Raw genomic sequence first — 26,032 nt, 5'->3', positions numbered from 1 at the left:
TAAATAAAAAACATTGGCTTGTTCTGGACCCAGGACAGATTGGTTCTACTCACTATGTTCACCGATGAATCGGATGATGGAGTGGACAGCATGCTTAGAAAATGTGCAGATGACACAACATTTGCAAAATTATAACAGCAATGTGTTACCCCAAATTGTTTAACTGTTTGGCTGTATTGTATTGATTTATACCTTCAGTTATAATATAATTGGCCAAATATGTTTTTAACTGAAGCCACTGCAGGTTGCATGGCTGTAATGGAGAGCTCCATATTTGTACAGCAGCATTCACAGTGGGGTCTTGGTCTATGACTGGGGTTCTAAGGTACTATCGCAGTACAAATCTCTCTATATACATATAAAAAAATTTCCTGCAGGATGACAGAGTGATGTCATCATGTCACTCTGCATCCCACCTGCCTCCTCCCTCCCTCCCCTCTCCTCGGCAGCCGGGGAGAGCCGGGGCTGGCATGCTGTGACCCCTTCTACTCTGGCAGCTGTGGGGAGAGAGTAGGGGCTGGACTGGCCTCGGCCTGGTGGCTGGGGAAGGCGTGAGGGGGCAAGCCGGGGCTGCTGGGGGCAGGGTCGGCGAGCATAGCGAGCAGGATGCGCAGCCCCCTAGTTAATTATTATTATTAGGCACATTGTCTTAGCAATTCATTAATTTACATACTTTAAAGAATAATGTTGAGATTTTCAGAGCTCTTTGGTTTGTTTTCTTTCTGCACTGCATTCAGCCATATCCAAATATTTTTACTGACCTGTTCGCATACAAGCCACATTCAGTATCCACCACTCTGGTATCCGAGGTAGAATCACTATAACTCGGTCTCCTTTTTGCAATCCACATGGGTCAGACAGCACATTGGCTCCTTTTCTGGATAGAAATCCCAGCTCTTCAAAGCTCCACTTCACCTCATCTCCCTTATCATTAATCCACCAGAAAGCTGCAATTGCAGATCTCTTCCCATCCTAGCAAAAACTTCACAAAGTTAAAATAAGAAGGCATATATGAAGTGGTCTAATACAAATCATAACCCAAAGGCTCAGTTCTGGTCATTTCAAGTGTATTGGGGAGTTCACTATGGCAATTCAGGCTAACCCTTGTGTATGTGTCACGCATAGTTTTCTGCTCCCTTATCTTTCTATCTAGATGGCATCTCAGATGTGTCTGCTTTCATACTCACATACTAACCAATGGAAGTGCTGCTATTAACAACACCTGTGAAAGAACAGTGCTTATGCTCCTCTGAGTCAGAGCTGCAGAGAATGCCACAAAAGTCAGGAGAGTGCAAGGATGAGCTTTACATCACCTCTGTACCCATCCCAAATCATGCATTTCAACCAGATCCAGATCCTACTGTCACCTAGTATAGACTTTAAGGCCAGAAGGAGCCATTATGATCATCTACTCTGACATTCAGAAAGAGCAAGAACAAGGACCTACATGTGACTCCTGGGCTGATCCTTTATTGTTACAGAGAGAGAGAGTGAGAACTCAAGGTGTCTCTACTATAAAAAGGCAAATTATCTTTTGTAGCTGCCACCTTAAAGATGCAAAGATTTCTGAGACAAAAAAGATCAGTTTTTAGCAGGTGTAAATCCATATAGCTCTAATATAATTGATTTAAACCACCTGAGGAGCTGACCCAATAGCTAAGATGTAAAAGAACGGATACCTTTTCCAGCTGCGACCATTTGTCTAGGATGTCACTTGCAAAGTTGAAGTAATCTGGCAGTTCCTCTTTACACCGATTTATAGATTCATAGTGCGAAACCATCGGAGACACAAGACACCTGTTATCTTTGTGGAATAATCTAGAAGGTGACTGCGGAATCCACAAGGATTGCAGAATTCGTAATTTAAATAAAATCTTCATGATAGTTGCTTATCCAACTATGTGAAAAAGTCAGTGGATATCCGTGGGGGATCATTCATCTGCAATGGAAAAAATAAACAACAAAACCCAACAACCACATCCTAAAAGCTGTCTAATAAGCATAGGTGAATAAATTAATGCAATCAGAACACAAATTATGGACAATCTGTGTCCTTACTTGATTTCCTCTTATTGTTAACTGACATTGTCTACCTCATTATCTGGCTATATTGACTCTCTCCTCAGACCCTATGCTACCAGAACTCCTAGCTACCTTCGTGACACCACCGACTTCCTGAAGAAACTACAAAACATCAGTAATCTAGCTGAAAATACCATCCTGGCCACCATGGACACAGAAGCCTTTTACTTCAATATTCCACATGAAGAGGGATTACACACTATCAGGAACACCATCCCCGATGACACCACTGCACACCTGATTACAGAGCTCTGCGACTTTGTCCTCACCCACAACTACTTCCAATTTGGAGACAATCTGTATCTTCAAGTCAGTGGCACAGTCATAGGCATCTGCATGGCACCACAATATGCCACCATCTTTATGGCTGCCCTTGAACAATGTTTCCTCAGCTCTCACTCCCTAACATCCTTACTCTACTTACACTACATCGATGACATGTTCATCATATGGGCCCATGAGAAGCTTATCTACTCAATGTCTCTTTTTAATTCCTCCCCTCCATTTTTTTTCCTTCTCTTCCCCCTCCCCTCCACCACCCTTATTTATTCTTGGATCTGGACTTCCAACATTCCGGTCATCTGAAGAAGTGGGCTATGCCCACGAAAGCTCATAATACCATCTACATGTTTTGTTAGTCTTTAAGGTTCTACTAGACTATTTGTTGTTTTTTAAGTTTTTCCTGTTATAGATTAGACTACCCTGTGAAGCTTTTAATTATTATTGTGAGCTTATAAATAATTACAGTAGCATTTTTCATTAGTGTATGTTATCATCAGCATTATCAAGCAGTGAGTACAACAAACACTTCACTTTCTCTTTGCTCTCTTCTGGCCTGATTCTCTATTCATATCAGTTTTACACCAGTGGAATTCCACTGAGTTCAGTGGAGTTACTCCTGATTTACCCTGGTGGAACAGATGTTGTCAGGCTTTTCATGGATGATTTAGCTGCTTGTGGAAAAGTGATAACAAAACTGGACAGTGCCATCAGCTGGAAACTGTGTGGTTCACAGCACCTGTAGATTACACAGTGACACTGTGGAGACCACAAGTCCTTACGTTAGCTATACATTTCAAATTACACCATCACACTAAAAGTAGCTTATATGATTTTGCTATTCCCTAAACAGACACTAGATGGCAATTCTACACTGAACACCACAGACTAATAAAAATGCTGACAACTCTTTACATTTGTATATTGTACTTCTCTCCAGTTCTATTTTCTTTATAGCGTCAGAAGTTAATACATCATTCCATTTTAGAGATGATTGTTTTATACATTTGAAAAGTTGTATTAATGCTGTTTTAAAGTTATCCATTATTTCTTTGAACAACTTATTTGGATAGCTTTATTTTTCACACAGTAAAGAGACACAATAAATCCACACTGTATCCACTTCTGCTGAAGGGACAAAAGGATGATGAAGATGGGATCTTCTTTAAAGACACCTGCTCCTTTCAGTCCAGATCAGGTGAATAACTTTTCAGAGATACATGTTGTTAGATATATTTTATATTTAAAGAAAAAAGAATTCTTAAAAGACAGTCACCCTCTCATTTGTCTGATCCGAGCTGAATAGTGCATATGATCTTAGAGTACAGATGGACTGATGATACTGATGTTATTCAAACCTAGATTTGGATGTCAAGAAACTCAAAGTTCTAATCATGGCTTTGCCACAGACTTCCAGTGTGACTGTAGGCAAATCACTTTGGCATTGATCCAACTCCACGGAAGTCAATGGAAAAGCTTCCATTGATTTCAGTGCAGTTGGACAGGTAAAATGGGCAATATTACTTATTCACCATGAGGCTAAGTAAACTGCTGTTTTTGTGTTGCAAGCCTTAGCTGGAAGGCGATAACTTTTTTTACCAAGTTTTTTACCAAGGTATCAATAATAGTAATAATAATAACATACATAAATAACTTTAACCCCTCTTTTTCTGCATTTGATTTCAAAAGGAATGTTTAAAATATCAAAATACATGGGGCACTGGAGGGAGGTCAATACAGATGGGGCCCAAGTGTCTGCATGTTGCATTTAACTCATATCCCAAAAAGGGTATCACATTTTAATGTGAATGGCCATATAGCTTTACCTTTTTATTTTACCCCTCCTTCCCCCCGAGCTTGTCTCTCTAATATCCTTGGACCATCCTGGCTACAATTACACTGCATAGAACATGAACTGATAGCTAACATTCCAGTTCTGCAGCATTTATTATTTCCCCAGTTCTCCAAAAACATAAAGCCCTATTTCCTAGAACTAGGGCTGTGCAAAAGCACTGACCATTTTTTGGGATTTTGTTGTGAATGATTTTTACACCCTTGAACTTTTAATTTTTTTCGCAATTAAAATGGATTTTCTTCCCACCTGCCAACCTGGCCCTTGCTTCCTAAACTACTCTGCTTTACTCCACCTTCCTTCCATCACTTTGAGGTGAACAGCCCTTCACAACATACTGTGAATTCACTGATAACGGGTCTTCATGAAGGGATTTAGGTTATTTATTATTTGTTTCAGTGGCAGACAGAGAAAAATAACTGTTTGAACAAATGACCTTGTCATTGTAGGTTTATTACTTAGGAGGCCAGGGCTGTGTTCTGAGATAACTACTGAAAGGATGTTCATCTCAGATAGCCTATGCAGATCTTGTCATATTCTTAGATACTTTTTCATCCCCTGGATGCTACTTATAAAATAACTTTGAAAAGAGCAGATTCTGGAAAAGTACAACCAAAGTCAAGCTGACCTTTTCCTAGTTTTGGTCAGTTCTTACAAAATCCTTTTGCATTTGTTGATTTAGCAACAATCTTTATATATAGTCATATCTTGCCATCAAGTTGTACACACATCTCCAGTTATTTCACTACAAGTCCCATGTGTGTGATAAGAGAATATGGTTCCAGCTGCATTAAAATCCCTGATTCAAAACCCACTGAAGTCAATGGAATCTCTCTATGGACTTCACTGGCTTCAAATCAGGACAAACAATGCCAAAGAGAAAATACAGTTACAGCATAGTCTAGCATTTCTATTTAATTATTTGCTAAAATGGAAGATATAATCTCAGACATTATTTTTTTTAAAATGTGACTAGTTCCTCCAGAACTTGAATTTTATATTGTTATTGATCTGCATAAGTCACTAACATCTGTATCACCATTTACAGGTGTGCCATTGCATTTCTTTGTAGGCTGGTAATTAATAGCTTATAATGAACAATTTTGATTTGTGCTTTGAATAAGGGTAACATCCCTTTATGCAATATTATCCATCCCTTTTTCTCAAGGTGCTCCCCAAAGGAAGGTAAGTAGCATTATCATCACCCTATAGAAGGAGAAGCTAACGTATAGAGGAGTGAAGTGACTTTTCTAAGGGCACTGATCAGAACAATAGCAGAATTAAGACTGGAAACAAAGCCTGTTGAGGCACTTTGTGACTTAGCCACTGGATCACATCTTCCTTCCCCAACACTCTTTCCTATATTTTCATGTTCTCCCTTTCTTATTCTCATTGATTCCCAGCCAATGAGAGCTGCAGAGCTGGTGCTAGAGGTATGTGGAGCCCCAAACAGAAGCCATAGCAGGGACATGCTCTGCTTCCAGGAGTTGTGTGGACCCATGGTATGTATGGAGCACAGCAAGCCGTCAACCTCACTCCCCAGTGGGACCCTGAGGGCCAGATTAAAAGACCTAATGGACTGGGCATGGCCCACAGGCCAAAGTTTACTCACCCCTGCTCTATATCCAGGAGTAAATGGATCTCTTACAACAGGTTTCCTGATTTTCTCAGAAATGGTACCATCCTCCCCTTTGAATGACTACTTTAAGAAAATAAATTACATTGGTGAAGACACCATTCAGTACTAGTCCCAAGAAAGAAATGGCCATCTGTACCCTGAAAATGTCCGTAGGTCTCCCCTGCAGAAACTGTTATTTTGGCCTGTATGCTACACTGCACTCTAGTTAATAATCTCAGAAAAGGTTCTTAGGAATGTACAAGCATGCTTCTTTTTTAGTTACCACGGGGCAAAGCGTGAATGGCAGCTGCTTAATCTTTTTGTACAGATATTCTTCAACATGTTCTGAAAAGGGTAGCCACATATGCAGTTAGCCACATATGCAGTGTATAGAACTTTTAATAGTTCACAGTAAACATGCTCACAATTTACAGAGTGCTTGCCCCTTTAAAGGGCTATGGAGGCATCAGCTAATTACTATGGGCCAGATGTGGCTACCTGTTCTCATTGTAGATGAAATTCTGCCTCTGCTAAAGTCAATAGCAAAACTCCATTGGATGATTACAGTGGAGTCAAGATTTCAACCACTGAGGCTTTGTCTATATAGATTGAATCTCTGGAGTCCGGCACTCTCTAGACCAGCAACAGCCATGGTCTGGCATGATTTTAGTTAGCCAGATGTCCACTTATTACAGGTGTGGCCAAGTTTCCCGCCATCCCATAAAGTTTGTTTACAGTCACCAGTCCTGGTTCTCAGTGTTCTGTGCTGTTATTTAGCTCTAACTTACCCCTAAATGTTTTCTAAGAGTCCAGTAAGCAGTGGAAGTGTTGTAATGCTGCTAGCCAATATTGACCTCCCACGATTCGGCAAATTCTCTGGTTCATCACTGGTCAGGTCCTGAGGGTGCTGGACTAGAGAGATTCAACCTGTACTTAAAAATTTAAAGCACATCCATGACAGTGCTTTAAACTGAATATGTGGCCACAGCATGAGCACTGGGAAAGAGCTCTCCCAGCACTCTAGGGGTATGTCTGCACTGCAACACTATTTTGGGATACTGGAGTATCCCGAAATAGCTATCCCGCATCTTCACAGCAAGCCCATTATTTCGGACTCACTATTCCGATGTCCCTGTAAACCTCATTCTACGAGGAATAAGGGATGTTTTGGAATAGCACTTTATTTCAAAATTTTGAAATAGCATCATGATAAGATATGTCATTTGAGCGTATCTTATTTGTGTTTCTTATTTAGTTTCTTATTGCGTTTCTTATTTCGAGTTACAGTGCAGTGTAGACGCACTCTAGGCAAACCACCTCCACAAGGAGAGTTACTAATAGCACTGAAAGTGTGGCTCCCAATGCTGTTGCCTGGTTCACATTGGTGCTTTACAGCTCTGCAACTTGCTGTGCTTGGCAGGTGTGTGTGTTTTTTCATACCCTTGAGCCAGAAAGTTACAGTGCTGTAAAGTGCCAGTATAGACTTAGCCTGAGTTGTTTCTTACTTGGGATATGATCCAATAGCCTTGTAAATCAATGGGAGTCTTTCTACTGAAGTCACTGGGGTCTGGATCATAGTAAGCAGTCCTATTAGTAGAATAGATGACCAAATATAATCCTTAAAGAGTCATCAAGGATCCCTTATGTTTGTGTGTGCCTATGTTCCATTCTCAACATCAGTTCTGGGTAAAGTTGATGACTGCTGACATTCTGTACATTAACCCAATCTCACATCTCTATAACCAAGCTTTATTCAGTATTTCCTCTTTCCCTCCCTGGATATTGTTCTCATTAATTACAGTGTTCATGTGAACCTTTCCCCCTTAACTACCCAGGAATTGGTTTTCCAAGCACTGCTAAAAAGTTATATCAATTTACAGCTCTGACTTTTCTGTGTAGGAGCAAGGTTGACTCCACTCAAGGCAGGCTTTGATATCAACATTATCATGTGGGAATTAGCCATTCGGCCTGCTGATAAGGTAATGGCTATTTTAACAGCAAACAGTCAGCTCTTAGTTCTCTTTCTCCCTCTATGCCTGTGAAGTGCAGTAGGTGCAGGATGAAGACATTGTGGCTTTCATTCCTTGCGTTACTGTTTTTCCTGAGTCCTACAGTGGCGGATGGCATAAGCCCAAAAGAAACAAAGCCCAAGAAAGCCAAACTTCCCCAAATCAAAGAAGAGAACAACATTCTGGTGTTGAAAAAGAGAAACTTTGACAGGGCACTGAAGGAAACGAAGTATCTCCTGGTGGTGTTCTGTGAGTATGAATGAAGGCTGCATACTTTAGAGATGGCTCTGAAATTAACAGCCATGGTGTTTCAAATTTATTTGCTTTGTTGTCCCTTGTCCTCCATCAGCTGCCTTTTGTTTGTTTTGTCCATGTGCATCTTTTTGTTGTAACTTCAATTGTGACCTCTTTGAGAGAAGGGCTGTATTTTAACATGTGTTTGTACAGAGCTTGTCTAATGGTGCCCTAGGTGCTACCATAGTATAACAATAGTATTATAACAGCGTCAGTGATACTTATAGAGGATTGTGGTGGCTTCCGGCTGCATCCTGCATAAACGTTGACTAAAAGCCCTCAGCCTCCATGGTCTCAGTCTAATTTTCCAAGGACATATTTTGTAGAAATTGAATATGCAAACCTTGTATGTGCACAAAACGAGAGGCCACTTCTATGACCCTAATGATTTTTCTGATTCTCCCTTAATCTCTCTTAGGGTACGTCTAAACTGCGGGCTAAAGTCGAGTTAAGATGTGCAACTTCAGTTAGGTTAATTGTGTAGCTGAAGTCGAGGTACTTTAACTCGGCTTTTGGTGCTGTCCGCTGCAGGAAGTCGAAGGAAGAACATTCCTCCTTCGACTTCCCTTACTCCTCGTGAAATGAGGGTTACAGAAGTCAGAGTAAGAAGCCCATTATTTTGAAATTATTTCAAAATAATGGGCTTGCTGTGTAGACGTGCACTCTGTTATTTCGAAATAACGCTGCTATGTAGACATGCCCTTACTTTTTCTTCACTGCTTTAGTTTCTTGTGTAAGATTCATGGCAAGTGCAAGCTTCTCTATTCTAAATCTTTGGGCTTCTGGGAATGGTTCTTTGCAACAGTTGGTTGTCAGACTGTTTATCTTAGGGATCATTGTTGGAGACACGTCTGTGGCTTTTCTTTTTATATTGTATGTGCTATGTCTCATGGGGGAAAATAATAGGCATACTGTGAATGGCTTACAGTTACAGTATTAGTAAGAGAGTCTGGTCAGGCAATGCCTTTCAGTAGCTGAGATTAAAAAAACCTGCCACCTCCTTGTGCTTGGAACCACAATCACATATAAGTTAAAATAGAAATAAAATCTAAACAGAGTGGACCCCTTTGGACTCCTCCACATATTTTAAGGCTGTGTTCAAATGCCAGAGTTTGCCATTGCTTAGGATTACTCTGGTGCACTAGGGAAGTCATGGCAGGCTCCTATTGCTAAGTAAACCTTTCTCAGGGTGGCTGTGTACAGCTATAATTGACTCCTACTCAGTGCCTCAATCTAAGCCTTCTTGGCTGCTTTTTTTCTTTAAAAACTGAACTGCGGGAGATGACACAGACTGTGTCCTAGTGTTAACAAAATCCCCCAGTCTCTGCATGTGGCATCTCAAAGAATCAGTTCAGGGTCTTTCAGAAAATAAGGATCACATTTCTGGGAGAGAGGAAACTCAGATGAACAAACCCCAGACACAGGAAAATATGCCCTAGTCTAGTGTCATATGAGTGAGGGAAAAAAATCTTCAGCTCCAACATATGGCACCACACACGTAGCCCAGTAACATCCACTTTTGCTAGATAGAGAGGGCAGCATGGGGAATTATTATCCTTCTGGGGAGGACGTGGCCATAGAATTTTGACCCCACTGCTGTTCACTGAATCCCCCACTGGCTGCTGATCACAGATGGGACACAACAAAGCTTAGGATGCTCTTTGTGCCAATATAGTTGGGCTCCGGTGATGGCTGGTGCTGCAGAGGCATCATCCCCACTTTCCATATGGCCAGGAGAAGCTATAGCTGCTTTAGGTCCATCCAGCTCTCCTAGATTCTGCTCAGCACTGCAGAATCTACTATTTTACAGTTTGCACAGTTTTACCCATAGAGCAATATATATGTAAGCAAATGTAAGTCACAGAACAGGTCTGAAATAATTAATTCTTCCAGTGTGGACCTTTGGCTGTAACTGCTGAGAAGCATCCCAACAGAAAAGCTGCAGACAAATAAAACTACAGACAGAATGATGAAGGATGGGGAAAGCTTCTGGGCTCAAGAGAGGCAGCACAATCTAATCCAAGAAGGTCAGATAAGGTCAGAGACCAGATTTAATTCTCTGAACCATTTGAGTTCCATCTCCTGTAGCACTAAGTATAATAAGTCCCATATGGTCTTTTTAGTGTAGCTCATCCGTGAGCAAGTGTTACTCCAAAATCATTTACACAGTAACCCTAGTAAATATCGAAAAATTAGTATTCTGAGTTATTGACAGATAATCTGCATGGGAGGGGGGGGCTGTATATTCCTGGTTAGGTATTCCTTCCTCAGCGCCCCTTCCCCCCCAAGATTTCTGCTATGGTTTATATACTTTTCTTTTTTTTTCTTTTTTTTCATGGAAAGTGTGTTCAAAACACATTTCCCTGCATCCATCAACAACTATGTGATGCCTCTGCTCTAATCACCAGCAGAAGTTGTCTCTCCAACAGAAGTTGATCCAGTGACAGATATTATATCACCCACCTTGTGTCTCCACTCTTAATTCAGGCTGACATTTTACTGCAGAACATTGACTTCCTAAAAGGTCATGACAAATAGCAATGATGAAAACAACAATCATGTTGGTTTTGTTTTGAAATACCCTCAAAGCAATTATTTATCAGCCATTTCTCTACACGACACTGTCTCTAAGGGCTTGGTCTTGCAAGGGGCTGCTCAGTCTGTTCTGATCCACCAAATCACTGGACTTCTAAGCAGGGATTAGCTCCACTGACTTCAGGCACATTAAGCCCTTAGCGCATTGGTGGATCAGGGCAGGGTGTTCAGCATGTTGCGGGACTGAGTCCCAAATGCAGAGAGACTTCACACTGCAGAGTAGCTCCATAGACTAGTGTTTCCCAAATAGTGCTTTATGGAACCCCAGGGTTCCTCGAAGTTAAAGTAAGGGTTCTGCGAGAACCCGATCATTCCCCCCCCCCACCCAAGCCGGTCTTACAGGTGGGCAAGCCAGGCGGTTGCCTGTAGCCGCTATTTTCAAGAGTCCGCCGGCTGCTGTGGTCTTAGAGGCTTGGTTTTTTTTTTTTTTTTTGGTCAACCAGTTTCCCCTGGTGTTTGTTTTTTTTAAAAGGGTTCCATGGCCAAATAAAATTTGGAAACACTGCCATAGACTATATGGAGAGGAGGAAGGTGTAACTCTAGAGATGAGGGAATGCTCTATAGGTCTTACATAAATAAGAGAGCACAGTATAGCCAGAAGACAATGCTCACTTCCAGACAGTGCCAGTTCTTTGAACCAAGCAGAAAGGGAGGTTGCTGGAGGCAGGAAAATGTTTTGTGACAGGTTTATTATAGGAGTGACTAAGTACAATTAGCAACATAGAGTTTTCAGTCTGCCTAGGACAGCGAAAGTCCCAAAGCTGGCTATGTTCCTAGGGCTTAACCTTGGCCTGCCACTTTATCGACTGTACCTTACTCACAGTGCTCAGTAAACAGATGGCTTCAGCCAGTCACAGTTTTTTTACTCTAATTCAGCCTTAAATTACACAACTATCTTTCAAAGTAGCATTACGTAGAGAGGGGCCCCTATTAAAAGCCCAGAACCCAACATTCTGAACATGGCGGTGGAATGTTTGAAGTAAAAAACAAGAATCCTAACTTCAGAGAGGGCTCCCTGCTTTATAAAGAACTGAACTAAAGCACCAGTAGAGACTAAAGCATGTAGAGACCTCAGAAGAGGCCAGGGCCCAATTGCAGTAGGCATTGTGCACGCGTGCACATATACACCGAAGGGTATGTTTATACTATAGAGAGGATTGAAGCTGCTGCTGTCAATCTTCCAGGGTTCGAATTAGCGGGTCTAGTTAAGACATCTGATTCAAACTGAGAGGGATGCTGCGGTTAATGCCGGTAGTGTTGCTTCTACAAGAAGTAAGGGAAGTCGAAGGGAGAGTGTTCTCCCTTCAACTTCCTGCAGTGTGGACAGCACCAAAAGTCGAGTTAAGGTACTTTAACTTCAGCTATGCAATTAACATAGCTGAAGTTGCGAGTCTTAATTTGACCTTATCCCATAGTGTAGACATACCCCAACACACACAGGCTACGTCTACACTGGCATGATTTTCCGAAAATGCTTTAAATGGAAAAGTTTTCCGTTAAAAGCATTTTTGGAAAAGCGCATCTAGATTGGCAGGATGCTTTTCCGCAAAAGCACTTTTTGCGGAAAAGCGTCCATGGCCAATCTAGACGCGCTTTTCCGCAAAAAAGTCCCGATCGCCATTTTCGCGATCGGGGCTTTTTTGCGGAAAACAGTACTGTGCTGTCTACACTGGCCCTTTTGTGCAAAAGTCGTTCAGAAAAAGACTTTTGCCCGAACGGGAGCAGCATAGTATTTCTGGAAAAGCACTGATGATTTTACATGAGATCGTCAGTGCTTTTCCGGAAATTCAAGCGGCCAGTGTAGACAGCTGGCAAGTTTTTCTGGAAAAGCTGCTGATTTTCCGGAAAAACTTGCCAGTCTAGACACAGCCACAGTGAGAAAGAGATGCTTTCCCCCGAAGAAATTACAATCTAAATAGAGTAGACAGACTAGGAATGGGAGAAAGAAAGGCTTATTAATAAACCCGAGTGAAATTTTTCATTTGCAACTTTTTCTGGCAAAAAAGGGGAGATCTGATGACACAAACATTTTGATAATTTCTGTCATTTTTGCCAAGTTGTTTTGGTTGAAAATAAATCTAAAAATTTATCATATTTTATTTTAACATTTTGATATTTCTATTCAAAATGATTTTTCATTAAAATATTCTTTAAACAACAAATAAAAGAGATTCAAAATGATCAGAATCAAAATGAATTTTTCGTTCAACCAGAAACATTTTTTTTCCAAATGTCTGAATCACCAAAAATTCTGAAAATTTAATTGTCCATTTTACTCTAAATGGAGGTTGGTTTCAGTTTTTTGCACAAACTGTTAACACCTTTTCACAGATGGGAAAATGAGACAGAGAGATGAAGTAACTTGCTCCAGAACACAAAGGAAGCTTGTGGGGCAGCCAGTAGACTATCTTAGACCTTCTGAGTCAGCATAAGACCATCCTTCATTTCTTGGAATGGAGAGAATGAAAAGGAAAACAAAATTCTGTAAAGTTTGGGTTGTTTGTCTTTGATCCATTACAGAGAGTTTTGAGCTGCAAATGCTGCTCCTAACATATCTATGAATACAGGAGCAACACAAAGGGCTAATTCAGTCCTATCCCTTATTAATCCTCCCCAACCCCTTCCCTGTTGCATACTTACCAGCCCCCCAATATTCAGCAGGACAGTTCTGTTTTAGTTCTCTCAAAGTTTTAAACAAAGAAAAGCTGTTCACTTCTGCCTGGAAGCACCGGGTCAGTAAAATGTGCAGTGCAGAGCAAACAGAGCAAAGTCCCAGCATCACAAAAAAGTGAGGACTCAGAAATACAGCTCTTTTCTGTTCTGTTCACTAGCTCGTTTTCTGCAACAGGTGGGCCTCTGCAATATGAAAACGAGGAAAGGGCCAATATTGATAGGATGCAGGGAGCAGAAATTCTGATTTCTCTTTCATTTTTGCAAAAGAGCTGAGCTCATCATAATATGGAATACAGGCTGGAAAACATGCCATGGCATTCAAATTTGCCACCATCGTCTTTATTGCAGGGGAGTCTAGCAGCCATGACATGGCTATCTCAGCTACTTACTCTGTGTGCACTGTGTGTGTGACCTCAGGGGACAGACTGACTGACCCCACTGGAATGGTCTGACTACTATCTATGCTCTGGTGTGTCAACCAATGGTAACCAGCTGGATATATTATTGTCCCTTTTGGCCTAAGCTGTTAGCCAACAGTGAAGGCCTTTTTGGGTTGTTCCTGTAACAAGCAGAAATTGGTGATACTAGTCTGGCATTTCTTTGGTGCGATCCTGTATATTTACTCAGGGTATGTCTACACTATTTTGAAATAACGTGTCTACACAAAAAATGCATTTCGAAATAGCATTTTGCTATTTTGAAATAGCGCGTCCACACTGAGTGGACTTTGAATCATATTTAAGGCTGGCTGGAACCAGTTCCGGCAGGGCACCAGGTCAGGACTTACTGTGTGGGGCTGCTACCTGAGGCTATCTGAGGTCTGTGCTTAAAGGGACCCCCCAGGACAGCCAGTTCTCAAGTTTCCCTGCTTGCTTGCCTACCTCGATGAGGGACAGCAAAGCATTTTGTCTCTGCATACTCTGGTTGCTCTCACTCGGGACACCACAGCACTCTACAACATGGAGCCAGAGCTGCCCCTGGGCAGTCTGGTGCTTTTTGTGGATGCGTTGCTGCAAGCCTGGCTGCACTTTCTGCAGTCTGCCATCCAGGAGGTCCATCAGAGGGCTGTCAGTATCCAAGAGGCCCTGCGGGAGAGCTTCCACCTTGAGGAGCACTAAGAGCCTCCCTGGTCTGCCCCACTGGGGGCTTGTGCCTCATTCCTCCCTCATGTCCTTCCACTTACCCCTCCCTAGCCCCCCTTCCTGATGTCAAATAAAATACACGTATTTTCATTTAACAAAACTGGGGGGAGGGAATGAAACTGGTGAGACTGGGGAAAGGAGGCGGGAGAGAGGAGAAGAGAGGATAGGAGAGGGGAGGGGGGAGGAAGGAGCTGGAAGGGGGAAGCAAGGGGAAGAAGGGGTAGGGGAAGCTCAGGGCTCAGGGGTGGGTGTGTCGCCGGACCAACTTGATTTTCATGCGAACCTGCTCCTGGGTTCGCATGTGGCCTTTGGTGGCCAGGCTGGCAGCTATCCTGCCATAGATGGCCACATTCCTCCGTCTAGTGCAGAGATTATGGACGTTGGGGGCATCCCCCCCAAACCTGAATAAGGTCCATGATATCCACACTGGACCCGGGAGGCGCCCACCTTCTCCAGGCCATGGCAGGCTCCTGGGAGCTGACAGACTGCTCCGGGGGAGTGCTGGAGGGCTGGCTGCTAGTGGCTTGCTGGCTCATGTTTTGGAGCCACTGGGTCATGGGCAGTGACTGCTGGCTCTGGGCTGGCAGGCTTGGAGCTGGCACAGGCACTGTGGCCAGAGTCTACCCCTTTAAGGGCTCCAGGGAGTGGGGGAGGGAATGGAGTGATCTTGGTTGAGGCTGGAGGCCCCCTGTTTCGATATAAGTGTCTTCACAGCACTTATTTCGAAATAGCGATTTCGAATTTGGCGTTATTCCTCGTAGAATGAGGTTTACCAAATTCAAAATAAATGCTCCACTATTTCGAATTTATTTTGAAATAGCGGTGTGGTTGTGTAGCTTCTAGGAAAGTTATTTTGAAATAAGGGCTGTTATTTCAAAATAACTTTGCTGTGTAGACATACCCAAATAGTGTACACTAAATTCCTATTTTCCATGCACAGTAGGAAAAAAGCCAGGAGGCAATGTCCTTGTTCATAATTCCAAACCTTCTGCAGCCGGCATATTTCCTAAAAGTAGTCTTATGGCGCCTCTCTCTCTCTCTCTCTCTCTCTGTCTCTCTCTCTCTCTCTCACACACACACACACACACACACCTCCTGTGTTTGCAATCATTATTACTCAGGGAAACTTCTCACCCCACTTGGTTCAGCTTCTACTCCAGCTTGGCTATGCTAGTGCATGTTTGTGCAATAGTTGCTATAGTTTCAGCTATCAGAAAACAAAAGAGTATTTATTTGCTCCCTTATGCAGGCTGAGGGAAAGGGCTTGGTGTTGGTTTCAAAGAGGTTTGTGACTGCCCAGAGATCAAAGACACACTGGCTGGTGGCAACCAACATCATCCAGCATAACAATATTCTCTTGAATTTCCAGTAGGGCAGAGTACTTACTACAGGCAGGAGGAACCCCCTGCTTAGGGCTTGTCTACATGGGAAAGATTTACCAGCTATAGTGGTGTAATTATACTGATATAATTACATTGTGTAACTCCTTGTGTGGACAGTTTTATTCTGCAGAGAAATAAGTTAAACTAAAAAAGGCCCTCGTACCATGGAATCAAAGTGTCCACATGGGGAATTATACTGATATTATCACACTGGTTTGAATTCACACCATTGTACCAGTATAACCTTCTTGTGTAAAGAAGTCTACACAGTCTGAGTGGGGCAGCTACTGTGACTGGATCACTGTCAGTATGCACTGGAAACGAATCTCCCAACTGGCTTGTCTTAGTGGTAGCAGAGCAGCTGTTTATGTATCCCACCAACTTTGTAATGTCAGAATGGTTCTCCTCTAGGGCAGCCAAATGACTCAACAACTGGGCATGCCTTTCTACAACCCGTCAGTGTCTCCAGGCTAGGATATCCAAGGGGTCTGAAAGAATCAGTTTTCCCCAAAAATTTGCTGTAATTCCTACAGCATATCCCATGGCACATAGCATTATATAGATTCAGATACAGCACCCGGGACATGCCTGTGCCGGATGGGTAACATGTAATCGCTCAGCCAACATCTATCACTGGCAGAACTGTGTAACTCAGTATATTACATATCTAGAAAAACCCCAAAGGGAGGTAGTACAGCCTAGTGACTGGATCACTGATTGGGCCTCAGGACCCATGGGATCTATTCCCAGCTTGATTATTGGCCTGCTTGGTGATCTATATAAGCCCTTCACCTCTATGTGCTTCAGTTTTCCTGTCTGCAAACTGGGGATAATTATCCTGACCTCCTTGTAAAGGGCTTGGAGAGCTACTGCTGAAAAGGATTCTGCCCAATGAACTAGGTAATATTAAAATGGCTGCTAATGTCACTCTCCCCTCCAGGTGAGAGCTTTACAGGAAAGAACAAAAAATGTATCATAACTTAATTCTCCAGACCAAACCTTTAAGAATATCTGCTCCAGCCTTTTTTTTTTTTTTTTTTTTTTGCCAGGTTTAAGTCCCTTGATAAATGCAGAGAACCACCACCAGGATGTACACAAGCTGTGCAGGTGTTTTAAGCCTGACCTGCCATTTTGTATTCGGAGAACATTCCCTATCGTAAAAAACCAATTAATACCTGAGCTACTGCAAGGTTTGAGTATAAACCGGGTGGGATCCAAGGGAAGCCTGTGGGAATCCTGCAATCTGCTGAAATGACTGACCATCCTGGCTGAAAACAGTTACAATTAACATGTCAGGAGGGGGGGCTGCTGCCACTCTCGAAGGCCTGCCCATCTTTTATTTTTAAGGTATATGACAATGGAAGGGGGTTATGTTGGTAATATAGAAACTTCTGCCATTCTACCAAATCCATACTGCCTTGACTCCCATAAACCCTCATGTCTGATTTCTCCCCTCATTTAGGTATTTCAATAATTTTTACAACCCATAGACATTTACCTTTTGCAGAATATTTCCAAAGTATGGCGAAAGCCACCCCCAAATGTCATCAGAATATAAATATTACTGCCCCTAATCTGAGCAGAGCAGCTGAGGGCTGAAGACTTATGAATACTTTTTAACACTTCTGGTGGTTCCTCCAAGAACAGCTAGGACGTACATCTATGGTAGAAGCAGTGAGGGAATATTTTACAGTTGCCGTTCTTCCTAGGTCTATTCAGTGTAGAAACTGAAATTGTTTCCAAGGGATTTCAGTTTAGCACATTGTAAAGGTACTACATTCACTTGGCAAGGAAGAAGCGTAACAAGTTAATGGCATTTCTTAGGCCCTGGACACAGATTAATAACAAATACAGTGTGATTGCCATTAAAAAAAAGTCAGCTAATAGCACACAGCTATGAGAATTGTGTCTGCTTTCTGAGCAAAAGGGAAATCTATGGTGGCTCAAATAAAAACTGAGGTAACTGTTGGCAAATCACAACTTTGTAAAGGAAGCCATTGAAATAATGACATTATAGCAATACTAGTGAACCATTATCCAGCATCACTGGGAAAGAAATACAGTTGTACAGAGAACTTCCAAACATCTCAGTATACAAGACATACTAGGATGAATTAAATAGAGGGAACAGAAAGATCTATTAATATGAAAAATTCTCCCCTCCCTTGAAAATCTCTTCAGTCCTGGTGAATTGTTAATCAAAAGGGAATCTAATTTTTAATCAGAATAATGAAATAGTCTTGCACAGTCCTAAAGCCAGCATCCAAAATGGACTCCAGCAGTGAACGCTAATAGCAGATCTCTTTTAAAGTATACACCTGTAGTTAGGGTATCTGATGAACAGGGATGTTGAAAGGCTGAGGTTTCCAGAGGAGCCTAAGGGTTGGATAGTCAATGGCATTTGGGTGCCTAAGCACTTTGGGCTCCTCTGAAAACACCAGTCTTACTTTTTTAGGACTGATTTTTCTGAAAATGGTGACAAATTGTTCTGCACCATATGCAAGCCCCTGGATGAGCAGGCCAAGGGACACACATTTGGGAATGTAAAATAGATACCATGGTGCAGTAATACCCCTTTTCCAGTGCTGGTCATACACATATATTATGGGTCTGAATAGAACATGAATTGTGTCTGGGACACACTGTTTACAAGTCCTCAGAGTCTAAGGCTATGTCTAGACTACGCTCTATTTTCAAAAGAGGATATGCAAATTATCTTATTCTGATCTCACTTTCGAAAGCTCTGCTGGAATTTGCATATCTTCTTCTGATCTCACTTTCAAAAGTAGTCTGGATGCAGGGGCTTTTTGGGGAAAAAAAGCCCTTTTTTGAAAAAACAAACAAAAAACGCTCTTCCTGAAAAAAATGAGGTTTACGGGTTTTTTTCAAAAAGGTTTTTTTTTTCCCGAAAAAAAACTGCATCCAGACTATTTTAGAAAGTGAGATCGGAAGAAGATATGCAAATTCCCATGGAATTTGCAAATCCTCTTTCGAAAATAGAATGTAGGTTAGACATACCCTAAAATAATTCTTGCCTAGGGTACAATACCATCTATTAGATACTCAAATCATGTTACCAGCATGAGTGACTTAAGCCATACAACAACCCATGGGAGAAAAGGGATATTATCCCAGGTAATACAGAGATTGACGCAAGAGCTTATGGGCCACATTTTGCAGCACTGAAGTCAGGGAGTTTTCCCATTGATCTCACTGTCGGGAGGCTCAGGCCTCAAAAGACTCTCAAGTTCACAAGAAAGTTTGCAGCAGCAGCAGGCCTAAAACAAAGCCCTTCTGAGTTTCAGGGCCTCCTCCTCCCCCCCGACTCCAGAGTTTTCTACAGGGAAAATTATATGTCTGAGGAGAAACTGAACAAGCAGCCTACACTCCGAATGATGATGAGTGGGCCTCCTGCAATTCTGGCATGGTTAGCTAAGTGCTAGGAAATCAGTACTTAGGCTGACAGCAGGCAGCCTCACTGCTAGTCCAATATCATTAGGACCATCAATAAAGACTGCAGAATGAAACTGGAGGCAGATGACAATTAGGTAAAGATGGAGACAACTGCTGTGCTTTCATGAAGTCACATCTGAAGGATACTGCAGGGCCATTACATACAATATTTTTGTATTGGCTAACTTCATCCCTAATTATCACATTTCAATATATCTTAGTCCAATAAACCACACTCTTTAAAACAAAACCAGTGGCTCAGTCGTGATGTCTGTGTGTTTAAGAAGTCTGGCCTGATGGAACTTGTGAGCTCTTGATTCAATTCCCAATTCTACCATAAGCTTTCTATGTGACTTTGGGATGGTATTCTCTGTGTCTCAGGGCCCTGTCTATAAAATGGGGACAGTAATATTTTCTGCTCTTATCCCTTGCCCATCTTATTTATTCGGAATATAAACTCTTTAGGGAAGGGTGTACATCTTACTATGTATTTGTAAGCACCTTGCACAATGGGGCTCTGATCACAGTTGGGCTGTTATGCTACTGGAACATGAATAAATAATAAGGGCAAGAGAAAATCTAACTTTTAAACAGTTTGATGAAAAATCAGTTTTCCTCTCGGTTAATAAGGTTTTACTTTCATGACATCTAAAATGTCACAATCATGTTCGCCAGTTGAGTCCGCCTGAGGAAACAACATCGACAAGACTTCAATTTATAATCTAGAAAAACAGGAAATACTTATTTTAAAAAATGGTCAATCCTTTTCTATACACCGGAAAGAAGCAAAAAAAGAGGCATAACATAACAAATAACCCTTCCCCAAACTATGTGTGTGATTTGCCCTAAAGATGGCGATACTTCAGAAAATTCATTGCTCTTACTCTAGCTCCGAAAATAAAATAAGCTTTGGAAATCATCTGAACAGGTGAGAAGAGTGACTGCTATCATCCTTTGCAGGCACTTAGCTCACATAACACAATAATTCATAATATAGTATCAACATGTGAAAGGTTCTGGAGAGGACAGCTCCTTTTGGTAAAAATAAACTATTTTAAAGTTACTCGTTGCTGCTTAATTTGTACTCAAAGTAAGGAAGAATGAGACTAGCAACAGAAAAAAGAGCAGGGGGAAAAGAACAGCAAGAGAAAAAGAGATTAATCTAACAACCATAAATCTGTGTCCTATTGTTTCCTGTTCCTGTACCTCAACTAAGCAATATGAATTGTTTTCACCTACAGATGCTGGATATTTTTGCTGGCTATTTTATTTCCACTGTCTGCTGTCTCCATTCTCAGTTTATCACAATCAACTTGGGCTGATAAGGGCTTTGATTTAGGTTCAGGTCCATTTTAAAAAGATCATCAGAAAAATTTCTCACAAGCCTGTGATGGCTCGTTGAGTGAGAATTTAGTGATGATCAATAGAGACAAGTCAGCAAAACTCAGTCCTTTAAAATCCCAAAATACTGATTTTTAATTTTTTATAACCAAGTATTGACATTTAGCTGAAGACTGTCCCCTGCTAAATAAAATCTTATTACTGATCTGATGATATTTCAAGGGTCACTTGTTTGCTGACAGTTGTGTTTGATTCAGTAAGTTGATGAGCAACAGAGATGGTATCTGAAGTAATAACTAGTCTTGTCTCCCCATCCACAAGTTTTTCAATGGTGTCTACTCCCAACCCTTCATGCCAACACACTGGCTGTATAGCAGCACCTACCCCAGTGTTCTACACACATCCTAATCCCACTGATATTTGACTCTGTGTAGTTGTTCTAGCCTCAGGCTATGTCACTACAGCTTATGTTGTCAGAACTTAGGTTGCTCCGAGATGTGAATAAACCATCCCGAGTGACAGTTATGCTGACATCAGTGCCAGCGTGCACAGCGCTATAGCTTCTGCTACTCACCGAAGGGGTTTTTACTGTGCTGATGGGAGAACTCCTTCTGTCGACATTAAGCGTCTTCACTAGATGAACTGTACTGGTGCAGCTGTGCCACTGCAGTCCTGTAAGTGTAGACATGCACTGGTACCCTTCCCCTCCCCCCCAAAGTAATCAGTGTCAATAATGAAAAGACAGGGACTGGCAAACACGATAAAGGGGATGCGCCACATAAAAAGGAGCAACAGTTCCCTGCAATGTCAAGTGGTCTGAAAAATAAAGCACTTTGGAAGAAAACAGAGAATGGCTGGAATAAAAAGCAAAGCAAAGGCACAAGAATTGGTGGAGAGCTAGAGAGGACTTGAAGTGCTTAGGACAAAGTAGGACGAGATCATGTGCTGGATGCTCTCACCTGCATCTCAGGTGGTCAGGGAAATAAAATTTATGCATCTGATGAAGGAGGCAGAGATGCTCACCCACTGTACCTCTAGATCTATTTACCTGTTCCTGAGCTAACTGCATCTCTCTCCTGGTTTCCGTGTGCATCGTTTCTCAGACCTCAGACCATCGTCTCTCTCAAAGTGGAATCACATGATTCTCTAGCTCTCAGGCCAGGTCTTGGGCCACTGGACCCAGGTACCAACTGAGATTATCTCAGGAGGCCTGAATTACATTCTAGGAGGTTTTATAAAGCCACTCAGAAAACTATTGTTAAAAAGAAGAATGAAATCAGCACATGCACACCCCAATTCAGCACATTCCAGAGTCACCCTGAAAGGAAGACCACACCCATTTTACACTTGGATGCACCACCACACACAGAAATTAATGGCCTGATGCATCTCCCATGTGCAGCAACAGAAACTCTAATGGACTTGAGTGCAACTTAAGCATGTGTGTAAAGTTAAGCACATGCTTTAATATTTTGGTAAGTCATATGACTAAGGAAACCCAGCATGTTAGTGGGATTAAGATCCAGGAGAACTAGCTCTGCCTTTCCTGAGCTCCTTTAGCTCACATAAAAACATAACCAGACCCTCAACTGGTTAACTGCTTATGGCCATTGATAACAAAGCTTTCCTACCCAAGTCCTTATTGCACTGAATCCACATACAAGTCAACCAACTACAAATAAAAAGAGGTTGCTGTCTATTACTATTCATGATCCTGATTGCACTGGGTGAAAGGAGGAATGATTTATGTTGGGGATTCAGAATGATGACGCCAATGATGAATCATGTAGGGAAATATAACTGATTCCTGAGGCAGATTAAATGTTTTATCTGCCAGTCATTTATGAGAGCTCTAATGAAAATGATCACTCATTTCGTGGTACAATTATATAAGGCAGTGTCTTGAGGGGGAAAACTGTAGAGACTTATATTTGTTCCCTTTCGAAGGTAGTACAAAAGACATTAGATGAAAAACAGTCATGCTGTTGGACTTACAGTTTGGCTCATAAATAACTAAGACTATCTGGATTCTTTTCATCTGTCCCTGTTTGAAAGGTATATCGATAAACGAAAATGTTTCTGTCAGGAACTGAAAGCAAATCAGTGTTTCAATTTTTCACTCCCCTCTTTAGGGTAAGTAGTAAAGCAAACCACAAGAGGGATAAGGTATCACAGCTTATCAGTAGAAAGTTAAACTAACTTGCTTTTAAAAGTCCTTTCCACAAGTTGCAAAACTAGCAAACTCTTAGCCTTTATCGGATACATACCTTTGAATTCAAAGCTGCCAGATACAAGGCAATTAATTTCTTGTCCTTTTCCCTAATAACACATAACATACAGTTGTAGAGGCCCAGCTTCCCACTGCTCTAACACACACAAGCATTTATAAAAACCTGTGTTGGTGGAAGCTGGAGGATACTCAGCATTTTTGAAAATCAGGTGACTATTTAATAATTAAATGACTCTGCCCTTAGGCTCCTATTTTAAAATATCTGGCCAGAATATTCAGTCACAACTGACTCCATTTTGTCTCCTTCCCACAAATTAGCCTCCCATCATTACTTTTCAATGACATTTCTTGCTACCCATCCCAGGTACAAACCTAAAAATACATATAAATATGCAGAAATTGATCATTCTGAATGAACACAATAGACTTGTTTCAGGCCCATTGTCTTGTGTCTCCTCAACGGCCCTGTTTATCCCTTCAAAAAAATCACCCAAATTAATGGGTTTGAATTTGAGACAACACTCCTGACTACACAATTGATTTTCTCTTTGTTGATCTCTTTCAGATATTTCATTATCTGGACCATCTCAGACATTGGCTGAAGAATTTGCAAAAGCTGCAAGACAACTTAAACAAGAAGCTCCTGGTATCAGATTTGGCAAAGTTGATGTCACAGACCAAAAAGATCTGAAAAAAGAATTTAACATTCAAGAGTTTCCTACTGTGAAGTTCTTTGTGGATGGTGATAGGAACAACCCTATCGATTGCAAAGGTAAACTGCTGTTTGGACGGATGGAAGTGCATAATATCCATTGTCTCACTGATGGAAATGGCTTATTACATTATTGACCATACTCAGATAAAAAGTGTATTAGATAATAAAGGGATTCTGCCCTTGACAGGATATGTATATTTAGCTAGATATGCAGATACCAATGTGTACATGTGTGCATATAGTAAAGACAAAATAGGATTTGAACTTGCTTTCCAAACTTAAGAATTCAATGCTCTTCTCTGACCAGCAATGCAAATAACTCCATTTAACTACCATGCATGCCCATTGACTACAATGAGCTTGAATACAATGGAGTTACACTGGGAAAGAATTAGGACAAATTACATCTTATTTTGCATATGTGCCTGTGACGGATTTACCAGGTGTGAGAGCCCCCTCTCGGAGGAGCACAGAGGTTCAGCAGACCCTCTGTCTATGTCTGAGATGTTTTTGTCCCGGGGGCCTGTTCCCTGGAGCAGGGTTCGTGAGTATGATCACCTGTTGCTGGTTCGGCACTGGGGTTCTGCAGACCCACTGCCCTGTCCGTGTTAAGGGTCCTGGTGTCCCATCGGGGTAAGAGTTCCGGGGGCCTGTCCCTGGTAAAGGTCCTTCCCGGATGGATAACAAGAGTTCGGATAGCATTTGAGGTCACTCGACTCCCAGAGGTTGCAGACTACTGGGTAAGTCAGGGAGGCTGAGACTGCAGGGAAGGAGGACGTGGGGGACCCGGGCCTGCCCTCTCCACCAGGTCCCAGCCCGGGGCCCTAAGTGGGGGAAACTAGCGCGCTCCCTCCACGACAGGCAGGGTTGATCCTCACAACTCGCCTGTCCACGGGCGCCAAAAGTGCTCTGTCCACTCCCCGTCTTTCGCCAACCCACCTGGGTATCCACACGGGACACTTACCACGCCCGAGCCGTCGGCCCCATCTGGCCGGTGTCCTAGGGGCTCCGCCCCCCGCACCGTCTGGCTCAGTGCTGCCAGAACGCTTCTCGGGCGCCCGGCCCGTGCGCCGCAGCTGCATTTGGCCCCACCTCCCTCGGCGCAGGGCTGTCCGCGTTCCCCCGCGCAGGACCTCAGCCCAGATGGGGCTACTCCTGCCACTCACGCTGCTGGCCTGCCCTCCCCGGCCCGGGGAGGGGGCGGTCCCCCTTCCCGGATCAGTGCGGACCCTGCTGGGTCTGTCACAGTGCCATTCCCAGGACTCTCAATACAAGTTCCACGCACAGTATGAAGACAGCATAAATAGCAGAGGTTGCACTATGGTTTGGAGAGGGCTGTTTTAACAACCACCTTGTCAGTTGGCAGGCGGGGGGAGGGAGGGGCTGGAAAGGGAGAGAGAGAGAGAGAGAGAGAGAAAGACTGCATATGTTGTTCTCTGATTCTAATCTAAGAAGGAAGTTTGAAGCTGGCAAATTACCCACCAGAGGGAGCTCACTTAAGGCTCAGTAATGTAATGGAATAATTACTACCTTACATTAAACATACTATAATATTTGGCTTTTGCATTCCCTACTTCAGAATATGCACAATCTCCAGAAATCCAGACTTGATTAGAGTTTTTGCTTCATTAAAACTAGACGCAAACAATATTCCTATTTTTTTCCCTACATCTCTTTATTCGGGCACATCTACACAGTAGGGTTAAAGCTGAAATAAGCTACTCAACTTGAGCTATTTCAATTGCGTAGCTTAAGTCGGAATAGCTTATGTCGGCTTTTGGCACTGTCTACACAGCACGAATTCTGAGAAAGATCACTCTTCCTCCAAATTCCCTTATAGGAGTTCAGGGGTGGCCCATCAATATAGGCAAACTAGGCGGTCACCTAGGGTGCTAAGATAAACGTCCGTTGAGGGCTTTGGAGGCGGGGGCGCCAATCGCGCGTTTTGCCTAAGGCGCCAGTTGCCTGCAGCTCGGCTAGGGCTGCTCCTGCAGGAGTTGAAGTAAGGAGTCCTCCAGCTCGACATTATTTTGACATTATATCGAAAGAATGGCTTGCTGTGTAGACACGGACTATATTATTTCGGAATAACATTAGGTATTCTGAAGTATCTCTGCTGTGTAGACATACCCTAATTGTGCACACTGGTTAAAAATGATGTTTTGCTGCAGCTAGTAAGTAAGTAGCCTGGGTGTAAGTCTGTATCTGCCATTGATCTGTGCAGAAATCAGGCAGCTAGTAAGTAAGTAGCCTGAGTGGTTTTGGGGTCTGATGAGAAGCAGATAAGCCAAGACTTTTTGAAAACAGGAGCCTATAGTTTGGCTCCTAAACTCACTTTTAGGCACTTGAACTAGTGACTCTGTTTTC

The 26,032-nt window shown here is 42.4% G+C and overlaps 2 protein-coding genes across 6 annotated transcripts in view; one reads left to right on the top strand and one right to left on the bottom strand.

Annotated features, from left to right (window-relative positions):
- The window catches only part of LOC102446448 (acyl-coenzyme A synthetase ACSM4, mitochondrial), a 57,446-nt gene extending 43,923 nt beyond the window's left edge, over nucleotides 1-13,523 (bottom strand). Inside the window, exons 1-3 of one of the 2 annotated variants that reach the window (XM_075899414.1) lie at nucleotides 13,370-13,523; nucleotides 1,680-1,939; nucleotides 762-972 (exon numbers count right to left, since the gene is read on the bottom strand). In XM_075899414.1, coding sequence (XP_075755529.1) covers nucleotides 762-972; nucleotides 1,680-1,880 — 412 coding nt within the window. In that variant the 5' untranslated portion in view covers nucleotides 1,881-1,939; nucleotides 13,370-13,523. Of the gene's footprint in view, nucleotides 1-761; nucleotides 973-1,679; nucleotides 1,940-5,825; nucleotides 6,021-13,369 lie in introns of those variants that run through there. The other variant, XM_006123137.4, reaches the window with a different exon arrangement.
- Nucleotides 1-26,032, top strand: part of PDILT (protein disulfide isomerase like, testis expressed) — a 57,795-nt gene that overhangs the window by 2,026 nt on the left and 29,737 nt on the right. For 2 of the 4 annotated variants that reach the window (XM_075899419.1, XM_006123136.4), the window contains exons 2-5: nucleotides 3,452-3,559; nucleotides 5,617-5,715; nucleotides 7,876-8,089; nucleotides 23,516-23,722. In XM_075899419.1, the coding sequence (XP_075755534.1) occupies nucleotides 3,506-3,559; nucleotides 5,617-5,715; nucleotides 7,876-8,089; nucleotides 23,516-23,722 (574 nt within the window). In that variant the 5' untranslated portion in view covers nucleotides 3,452-3,505. Of the gene's footprint in view, nucleotides 1-3,451; nucleotides 3,560-5,616; nucleotides 5,716-7,875; nucleotides 8,090-23,515; nucleotides 23,723-26,032 lie in introns of those variants that run through there. The other 2 variants (XM_025184700.2, XM_075899420.1) reach the window with 2 other exon arrangements.

The sequence above is a fragment of the Pelodiscus sinensis genome, chromosome 16 (assembly GCF_049634645.1).
Source record: "Pelodiscus sinensis isolate JC-2024 chromosome 16, ASM4963464v1, whole genome shotgun sequence".
Taxonomy (NCBI): Eukaryota; Metazoa; Chordata; order Testudines; family Trionychidae; genus Pelodiscus; species Pelodiscus sinensis.
This window is presented reverse-complemented; position numbering and strand designations above follow the sequence as displayed.